The 10293-nt window shown below is 32.8% G+C and overlaps 1 protein-coding gene across 1 annotated transcript; it reads left to right on the top strand.

Annotated features, from left to right (window-relative positions):
• The first annotated feature begins 1219 nt into the window (after positions 1-1219).
• On the top strand, positions 1220-9646 carry LOC134697585 (uncharacterized). The gene is made up of 6 exons (XM_063559870.1): positions 1220-1267; positions 3784-3958; positions 4581-4666; positions 6187-6276; positions 8071-8082; positions 9315-9646. The coding sequence occupies exons 1-6, from the start codon at positions 1243-1245 to the stop codon at positions 9644-9646; spliced, it is 720 nt and encodes a 239-aa protein (XP_063415940.1). The 5' UTR covers positions 1220-1242.
• Positions 9647-10293: the final 647 nt, after the last annotated feature.

Below are 10293 nucleotides of genomic sequence, written 5' to 3'. Positions count from 1 at the left end.
TTTATGCATATGTATAAAGATTGATTTAAACAATTTACTTGCAGTTACACTGTACATCTGTAAAGCTGTATATAAGATGAACATGCATATAAACTATATTTTAAGGAAAATGTATGACTGTACATGTCCATATACAATTCATATATTATGTCTTTCTAAATGTACTATGTATATGTAACTTTAGGTAAGAAAATATAATGTGATAACGCAGAAGGAATAAGATTGCTGTCAAATAATAAAAAAAATTGTAAGGTAATATTTTAACATATATCTTTTAAAACTAACTAAAATGTGGAATTACTAACTTTTCAAAAGGAGTAGGTCCAGTAAGGGCTGAATTTCGGGATCATCTGACGTAAGATTTTGGACACTTTTCAAACACTTCAGTGTCTATTTCAGTTGATTCAATTAGTTTATGTGAAATATTTTAACTGATTTACTTATTAAAAACGCTCAGATTATAGCTTTAATATGAAAATTATATTAAATATGCCAAAAATGTCACTTTTCAGATGATTTTTGTCAAACATGAAAGTAGCCATATCCGTGTTCATCCTCAAGCTTTACATATGTTATGTATTATCATCATGTACAACTTACATTTTAATATTGAGAATGAACACGAATTCGGCCGCTTTCATTTAAGACAGAAACTGTCTTAAATTTAACTAAAATGCTAAAATTATGAAGATTTCAGTAATTTAGCATGACTTAATGATGCTAGTACTCGATATATGTGCATTGTATTGTAAAAAACTCCCCATGTATATGCATCAGAAGCATTCTACTTTCTAATAAATAACTAAAGTTAACTGCTTTATTTTTGGGCCAAAAAGAGGTCTTAAACTACTCCTTTGTCCCTTCAACTGTTTGTTAGAAGTTTAACACTACTTAAATTTGACACTATCTTGATCATATGTTGATACAAGGAATATAAACTGATTTATGTATAGCAGTTCATTTTTACAAATCAAAATCTTTCAAAGAATTGAAAGAACCCCTATTCATACAAACATATATTCATAAAAACATATTCAACATGTTAAATTGAAATGTTTTTTATAACTTGATTTTAAATTTGAGTACATCATGTTTGCTATCATTGGTCGACGTTCACAATTTCTATACAAATCTATCTTTTTGATAAGTTGACGCTTCAATGAAATGCTATAAAATGGAGGTTTCTTACTTTGGTTATTACACTGAACAGAAATGATGAACCGTTTGGTTGTTTTCGTTTTGATGGCGACCATAACGGTTGTTCAAGGTAAGATTAATTATATTTGTTATATTAATGGGGACCCTCATTGAGGTGTCCAAGTAATCACATAGTAACAACTGTTTGGCCAATATAATCACAAAGTCATTAATTTTGTTTAAAAAACAAACTAATGAAATAATAAAAAATACAGTTATATATACATAAGACGTGCGTTTCGTCTACAAAAGACTCATCATTGACGCTAGAATCAAAAAATGTAAAAAAGGCCAAATAAAATAGGAAGTTGAAGATTAAAAATTCCTAAAGGTTTTGCCAAAATTATATCTATATAAAAGAATATGTGGGTAAAACTACACGTACTGAAGTTGTATTCCATCAAATATATCAACAGCAGGTAGATTTTATACATTGTAAATAAAAATTGTAGAGTGCATATTATTAAATGGTGGAAACATGTAGCGTTTAAAATAAAGCCTTTACTTAATTCGTCCAACGATACAACAATTTGGTTTTGAAGTTTGGTTGTACCTGTAGGAAAGGGGATAGCACATCCTCATTTTTACGGAAATGTTGTTTCCCGTGACCCGAAATTTATAAACTATCCTAGCAAACTTATCGATCCTTGAAATAAACTTATTTTAAAATGTTACAAATTCAACACTGTAATTAGGTCATTGAATATTGTTTTATTGGTATAAATATGGATCAGTAAAATAAAAGCTAACTAAATATTATTGTTATATACATACATACATTCATGGATCTATCATATGTAGATACCTGTATCTTGTAATTGCACAAGTTAATGTTTTTTCTCTGAATGTTTGTGACGTCATTTCAATAAATCCATTGGATGTTGGATGGATGTGTATTGATTGATAATTTAGTCTTAGATGCGTGATTTTTGTTATAAGTATTTAGTGGCTTTGAACTAGCTGTCAGTTATTAAGAGTACTCTCAGAGCAGTACTTAATGACTTTTTGTTGTTGTGTTATACAAGTACCCGGCCACGTCCACTCTGTATTTTGTTAGATCTATCTTTCTGATGAGTTAAGCCTTTTTCAATTGATTTTCATAGTTCGTTCCTTTGTTGTACTGTTACAACACTATCCCAGGTTAGAAGAGGGGTGGGATCCAGCTAACGTGGTTAAACCCCACCACATTCTGTATGTAAGTGCCTGTCCTAAGTCAGGAGCCTGTTATTCAGTGGTTGTCGTTTGTTGATGTATTACATTTGTGTTTTTCGTTTTGTTCATAAATTAGGTTTTGAATTGTTTTACAATTGTCATTTCGGGGCCTTTAATAACTGAATTTGCGGTATGGCTTTGCTCATTGTAAAAGGCCGTATGGTGACTTTTAGATAATTTCGGTGTGATTTGGTCTCTTGTGGAGAGTTGTCTCAGTGGCACTCATATCACATCCTCTTTTTTATATTTGACATTCTTTTATAAGTTAATTGATCTTTTCGATATAAACTTTAAAAAATTGCGTTCATTATTTTATACATACATCGTAAGCTTTCTCGTTTGAATTGTTTTACATTTGTCATTTCGGGGACTTTTATAACTGACTATGTGGTATGGGTTTTACTCATTGTCAAAGGCTGTACAGTGACCTATAGTTCTTGTTTGTCATTTGGTCTCGTTGGCAATTTATACCATATCTCCTCATTTTATATATCCATTTGGATGACGTGTATTGTGCCATGTTAAGCAAACATTATCCAATCAATCAATTATCCTAATGTGTATCATTCAATGTTACTAATACGTACAAATTACGACATTCGAAATTAGGATTTATTCTCGTTGACACTCATACCACATCTTGTAATATCTTATTACATACGAATGAATGGGTACTCCATGGTTTTTTGATTGAGGAAACCATTGTTAGTTTGTACTAGGTATTACGCTAGATAAAATAATAAAATGACAAATGCTTTTATACATTTTTGATCGATAATCGAATGTAAAATTAGCGTACTCATCTGGAATTTTTTTGTTCTTTGGTTCGATAAATGAAAGTAAAATCAAAGACTTCAAGGTCGGTATTTGCTTCCTCTCTTGTAAGAATCAGGATGATAAGATCATGAACAAGGACTGGTTGCTTTTGAGTCAAATATATATGTTAATGTACATTACCGGATTAAAATTTTGACAGTATCTCCTACTAGTTCCGTGTGCTATTACTTCTCCACCACGTCGTTAAGCATTGTACATTAGTGCTGTTAAATTTTCACAAAAACAAAGGTAGGTTTTATTCTTCCTTCAGTAATGTGGCATTTAATGCAAAGCTGTTCAAATACACGAAAATTGACACAACATTACAATAATCAAAGTAATCTAAGATTAAGGAAGATGCATCAACGATCATCATATTCTCTGAATAAAGGAACCGAATATCAGGGAAATTTCAAATGCCACTAATTTGTGTTTTGCCCTTTTTAAGCCAAAACTGTGGAGAAAAAACTATAAAGATGTTGTGTATTTTGTAGTTCATCGCCTATTCTTCATGACAACATGTGATTTTCAAATGGAATTTTATTTTCATTATGACAGGTCTTTGCAACTTTCCTCAAGATATAAACGGAAAACAATTTGATGTAAAGTTTGGTTCAAATCCAACAATTTATAAAGCTTTATTTTCGGGAACACAGTTTCAAATTACTGACCAGGGTATATCGTACGACTGCATAGAACATGTAGAAAAGAATGGCGACTTTTTCTTGCTAAGGTAAGACATACAGGAATTGAATTACTGTAAACCAACTTATTTTTGCGAGCGATTTATTTTCGCGAGTAGAAGAATCACGCTCCCATAAAGGAAAAATTATTAATAACATTTTATAAATGCGCTTTCCGTGGTTCACCTTCATCATTAATCAGGTTACACTCAATTATTTGATAACCAATGATTTATAATGATACAGAATTATCTGCTTGGTATTTGGCCAACACCATTCTAGAGCGTATTTAATACATGCAAATACCGTGAAAGGCGAAAGATACAAATGTATCAACAAGTCATTCAAGCTCATAGGTCAATAATAAACTGACAATCCCATAGCTAAAATGGGAGACAAACAAAAAAACAGAACAAAAACAAACACCACAGAAAAGTAAAAACGTAGCAACGTTAACTCAACTATAACCGTGGGGATTCAACGTGCTTCGGAAGGATTAGAAGATCTTGCTCAACATCGTGTTGCTCATAAATAAAGGCAACAGTAGTATACCGCTGTTCAAAACTCATAAATCCATAGACAAAAAACAAAATCGGGGTAACAAACTAAAACCGAGAGAAACGCATTAAAATTGTAATAACGAAAAATAATGGTGTGTAATATATTTTGTAGAAGCGGGGAATCGTCTATTTGCTTGAAATTAACTTCAATAAACGAATTGTTACCACAAGGTTATCTAACTGAAGATATACTACCAGGTAAGCTTTCATGAGAATTAACAAAGATAACAAATTTACCTGACAATACGTTTGTACGATTATGTATGCATTCTGGTGTCCAACTGTACAGGTACAGCCCTACAGATATCGCTATGCTATACAGATATCGCATTAAAGCTCCGCCAACTGCCGGACTGGGTATTGTATGAACCTATGTTACCTCAGAATGTGTATTGCAGTCGCATTCCAATGAAATAGTGTTAGACCTTATGCGAATGCACACCTGAACAGCAGTCTTTTCTACGACGACAATTATCGATTTAAAAACTTGAATGTGTATGATTGTGTAACAAAATCAGCTATGTCAATTTCAAGATGCATGTTTAGCGAATGTCAAGTCTGAAGCGTAGGAAAACTCGTACACTTCTGTTTCAAATTGGACAATGTTTTGTTATTTGTTTTAACTGTAGAAACTAGTTGTTATGTTAAAATAGATAAGTATTCACCTTGAGAGATGAAGTGTTGACCATTCGACATTCGTTTTTGCGAACCCGTCTTCCGCTGTATGAGTGATTATAATATTACTACACGGGTCTCAAGGGATTTCAAATCCACAATAAATGCAAAAAAAATGTGAGTTTTTGTGTCTTTCAAAACACAGACAATACACAGAATTAATTGTAGGATAAGGCCAATAACTGTTTAGTGTCTTTAAATATCACCTGTATTTATACTCGGCTCGAAACAGGAGTAATAGCTCGCTAAAGCTTGCATTACACCTGTTTCTTAGTCTCGTACATAAACAGCTGCTGATATTTTAAAAAGACACTAGTAAACAGTTAGTGTCTATGTAAACTTTACAACAATAGTAATAGTAACAGTATTAACAAATAAATTGTAACAGAGTGGCGAAAGATAATAGAGGGGCATACAAACTTATAGATTGAAAATAAACTGAAAACGCCATGGCTAAAAGAGAAAAAGACAAACAGACAAACAATAGTACACAAAACACAACATAGAAAACTAAAGACTAAGCAAAACGAACCCCATTAAAAACATGGGGTGATCTCAGTTTGTTTTTTGTGAAGTTTTCCTTGTTTTTAATTCTTACATACATCTTTGATTAAAAATACAACTACAAGTAGACTACAAGTCAGCGTTTACCTCCACATTTTTCCAACAACAAAAAATAAATATAGGAAGATGTGGTGTGGGTGCCAATGAGACAATTCTCCATCCAAATAACAATTTTAAAAAAGTGAACCGTTATAGGTCAATGTACGGCCTTCAACACGGAGCCTTAATACGTCTAGGAAAGACCGAACAAAACATTCGTGAACTAAATTTTATGAAAACTAGTTTGATATGTGTTCATAATTTACTATTAAAACACAATCGAAGATGATATACATGAACGCAGTTCGTGGAGGTTTATTTTTCAATAACATCATCTTTCCCATAACTGGATATTGTTTACCCTTTATCACCTATAGTTTAATTTGCACATGTGTGTTTGTGTACGGAATTAAATAAAAATCTGTTTTTTGTATTTGTAGCCCGCAACCTACAACTTTCACCCCCTGGTTTGTGTGATGTTTGTTCAAGCATGACCACATCATCTATATCAATCCTGTTTCGAAGTGATAGTAAGTTGATAGTATATTTCTTTTTACATTTAATTGATTTCATTTTCGAGCAAACATAGGTCTCTCTACAAACCGAAACTACAACTTCAAGTCGGTTTTTTTGTTACAGAGTATATATATATAGAGAGCCCAGGTGGTCGTGTGGTCTAGCGGGACGGCTGCAGTGCAGGCGATTTGGTGTCACGATATCACAGTAGCATGGGTTCGAATCCCGGCGAGGGAAGAACCAAAAATTTGCGAAAGCAAATTTACAGATCTAACATTGTTGGGTTGATGTTTAGACGAGTTATATATATATATATATATATTTATTTACAGAGATTACTTAAATCAACTAGTTTCCTGTATACAAAACTTTGAATTTTTCGAAAAACTAAGGACTTTCTTATACCAGGCATAGATTACCTTAGCCGTATTTGGCACAACTTTTTGGAATTTTGGATCCCAAATGCTCTTCAACTTTGCACTTTTTTGGCTTAATAAATATTTTGATATGAGCGTCACTGATGAGTCTTATGTAGACGAAACGCGTGTCTGGCGTACTAAATTATAATCCTGGAACCTTTGATAACTATTTACACCACTTGGTTGATGCCACTGCTGGTGGACGTTTCGTCCCCGAGGGTATCACCAGCCCAGTAGTCAGCACTTCGGTGTTGACATGAATATCAATAATGTGGTCATTTTTAATAAATTTCTTGTATCCAAAACTTTGAATTTTTCGAAAAACTAAGGACTTTCTTATACCAGGCATAGATTACCTTAGCCGTATTTGGCACAACTTTTTGGAATTTTGGATCCAAAATGCTCTTCAACTTTGCACTTGTTTGGCTTAATAATTATTTTGATATGAGCGTCACTGATGAGTCTTATGTAGACGAAACGCATGTCTGGCGTACTAAATTATAATCCTGGTACCTTTGATAACGAATTACCAATGCAAAATGTCACATATGTTTTTACGCTGTTGGTTGGTGCTATATACTGCATAGAAGTATCTTGAGATTTCGGATGAATGATTCCACATTCAATATTGTGTAGATGTTTTTTATTAACTATGTAGCCGTAAATATTGTTTGTGAAGTTGCAAATATAAAAAAGAAGATATGGTATTATTGCCAATGAGACAGCTATCCACAAAAAACCAAAATGCAAAGACTATGTGTAACAACTATAATAATAGGTTGTAGTTTAATGTACTAGTATTCAAATAATTAAACAAATGTTTTTTGTATTTAATTTTACTGAATATTATCCCTGTGTTTTCAATGGTAATTAAACAGGGAAACTAGTTGAAATGCTGTACACCAAGTTTAATTGTTTAAGTTAAACAGCAATATGTGCAATAAAGAATTAATCAGAGTGTTAAAAAAAAACATATCATGTCTCTTTGGTTTTGCATTTCGTGCTAGTTTGAAAACATTGTTAACAACTTCTGATTGTTATTGCATAAATGTTCGATACGAGATTGTATGACATTACATCGACAATCAGTGATATACGGTAATTTAGGCTGAACTTAATACTTATTCAATGGAAAACTAGCCATGAAGATCACAAAATGTTTTTTAAATTTTTAAGCGTAATCAAAAACAACTTGCACTTAATGGTTATTGAAATTTAAACACAATAATGACGGCTCTACCCAAATGTTTGATATTTTTACGTTGTATGTCTGTTTATTTTGTTAACACATCTATGTCAATATAATGGAATGTTATATGACTCTCAAACAAGAGATAGAGAGATTAAATATTCTTTATATTTTCTTTATATTTTCTATATATTTTTCAGACAAGCTTGTTTGTAAGTTCGTAATTTACAATATGTCGTCTTTAGAATTGAGAATGGGTGTTTTTTTTGTTTTGTATTTAATATTACATATATACATGATATTCTTAGTTACATAGTGTGCTAGTGACCTAATACGGTTTATATTGGGTCAGTGAATTCCATATAGAATTTACTTACCCCATTTATACCGTATTAGGTCACTAGCACACTATGTAACGAATTTATCTTACCGGCTATATTAACGTAACAAATTTAGACTAGTGACCTATCAAAATGAGCAAGACTTCAATACTGTTAGCATTAAGAAACTTCTTACATTGATCCTACAAAAACAGATACCAACAATAACAACTTGTTAGGTTTAAATGTGTCTTATGAATTTATTTCAATCTTAATCATAACTTTCTTTTCTTAACTTAACCTTTACGATTTTTTCTCAGTATCGTTTTGTTTTTATAAAAGGATGTAACACCACAACTAACCGTGTATGAATTAAGCCCGCCTCCCTACTACCTTATATTGAATATAAAGGGACGTAACACCACTACTAACCGTGTATGAGATAAGCCCCGCCTCCCTAATAACCTAATATGAAATATACACGATTTCCACGAAGGCGCTTTTAACCAATCACATTCCTAAAAATGTATAGGAGGTAAGATAAATATATATATAACAGGAAGATACCGGGGGGAAATCCAAACAAAACACCACCGATCATCCGTGAAAACTAATACTTAGTATACAAACACAGTGAGACAAACAGTTAAGAACAACGCGTAGTTCAGATAGTCTGATGTGCTATGTTTAATGTATCAAAATCTAGAGAAAATCATTTACAGCTAAATTCTAGTTGGTTATGAAGGACACGAACAACAGTTCTTAAAACTGCACATAGATAAACTAAACACTGAGCAACACAAACCCCACCAAAAACTGGGGATGATCTCAGGTGCTCCGAAAGGGTAAGCAGATCCGGCTCCACATTTTGCACCCGTCGTGTTGCTCAGGAACAAAGTGACTTTTGTTACTCTATCGAATTATCAAAACAGTTAATATAAAAAAAACCAAAATGTATGTACCATGTCAGGAATGTGGCAGTTGTTATCCATTCGTTTGATGTGTTTGAGCTTTTGATTTTGTCATTTTCTTAAAGACTTTACGTTTTGGATTTTCCTTTGAGTTCAATATATTTGTGATTTTACTTTTATATATGGTTTCCTCACAAAAACATTTGATTTTAGTTCCCGATCCTCTTCCTGTCGGATGTGATATACCCGATGGTTGTCCTCTGATTGAGAATGGTAATCCTTGTACACCACCACCTCCAGTTACCATAGAAGGTTTCTGTGGCGATCTTTTAGAAATTCTCGAGGCTGACAGTTCTGGCAGTTCTTCTACAAGCAGTTCCAATGAAGTGGGTGGTGGTGGTGGCAGGGCACTAAAAAGACACAGAAAACATAAGCAGAACTGGAAAAATAAGCCAAAGTCAAAGAAAAAGTGCAAGAAAAACGAGGAGTTAGAGGCTCTAATAATGGAAACGTGTGGTGAAGAATTAGTAGTTATCAACGCATGAACAGTTTCGCCTTGTAAAAACTTCTCCTTGATTAGAATAAAAATGAGATGAAGACATAAAGACCATTTTCCTCAATTCTAGAACGGTTCATTCGTTTTCTCTTTCAGAAATTCTTGTTTAAAATATTTATGAATGTATCTTTCTCTCAAATAATCTGTCATTCATGTATACTGTTAATATTTGTTGATACGTAAGGTACATATATGAAACTTTTGATACTTCCGAATAATAAAAATGAAAGTTCCGTCTACAGTGAGCTTATTTTTTAAAACATTCGACTTTGTTGTGCGTTTCAAAATTATTCTACTCAAAATGGTTGTAACTACTAAAAAATGTTCCTGCTAGAGTCAAGGACACAATGTAGTACTTTTATTAACACAAAGGGCGATGGTATTGAAATTCAGCTGTACGCAGGTTATGCGTTCTCAAACATCCTATGACAATTTTGCAATAAATAGACAACGGTGCACTGATCAAATTAGTGTACTATGTTAATACATGGTTTGTCTATTAAGCCCTGGTCACAACAGATCGTACGATTTTTTGTCCTGGAAGATCGTTAAAATAGTTTTCGTGGCAGTGTCGTGCAAAATGTCAAAAAAAAGTATGTCGAGTGGTCACATCGGCTACGACATGCCAACGATGGG

Source organism: Mytilus trossulus, chromosome 14 (assembly GCF_036588685.1).
Source record: "Mytilus trossulus isolate FHL-02 chromosome 14, PNRI_Mtr1.1.1.hap1, whole genome shotgun sequence".
Lineage (NCBI taxonomy): Eukaryota > Metazoa > Mollusca > Bivalvia > Mytilida > Mytilidae > Mytilus > Mytilus trossulus.
The sequence above is the reverse complement of the archived record's forward strand: the minus strand, read 5'-3'. Positions and strand labels throughout refer to the sequence as shown.

Coding starts and splice junctions, on each gene's coding strand:
- LOC134697585 (XM_063559870.1), top strand. CDS start 1,243: ATGGCGACCATAACGGTTGTTCAAG. Junction 1,268..3,783: donor GACCATAACGGTTGTTCAAG/GTAAGATTAATT, acceptor TCATTATGACAG/GTCTTTGCAACTTTCCTCAA. Junction 3,959..4,580: donor GGCGACTTTTTCTTGCTAAG/GTAAGACATACA, acceptor TATATTTTGTAG/AAGCGGGGAATCGTCTATTT.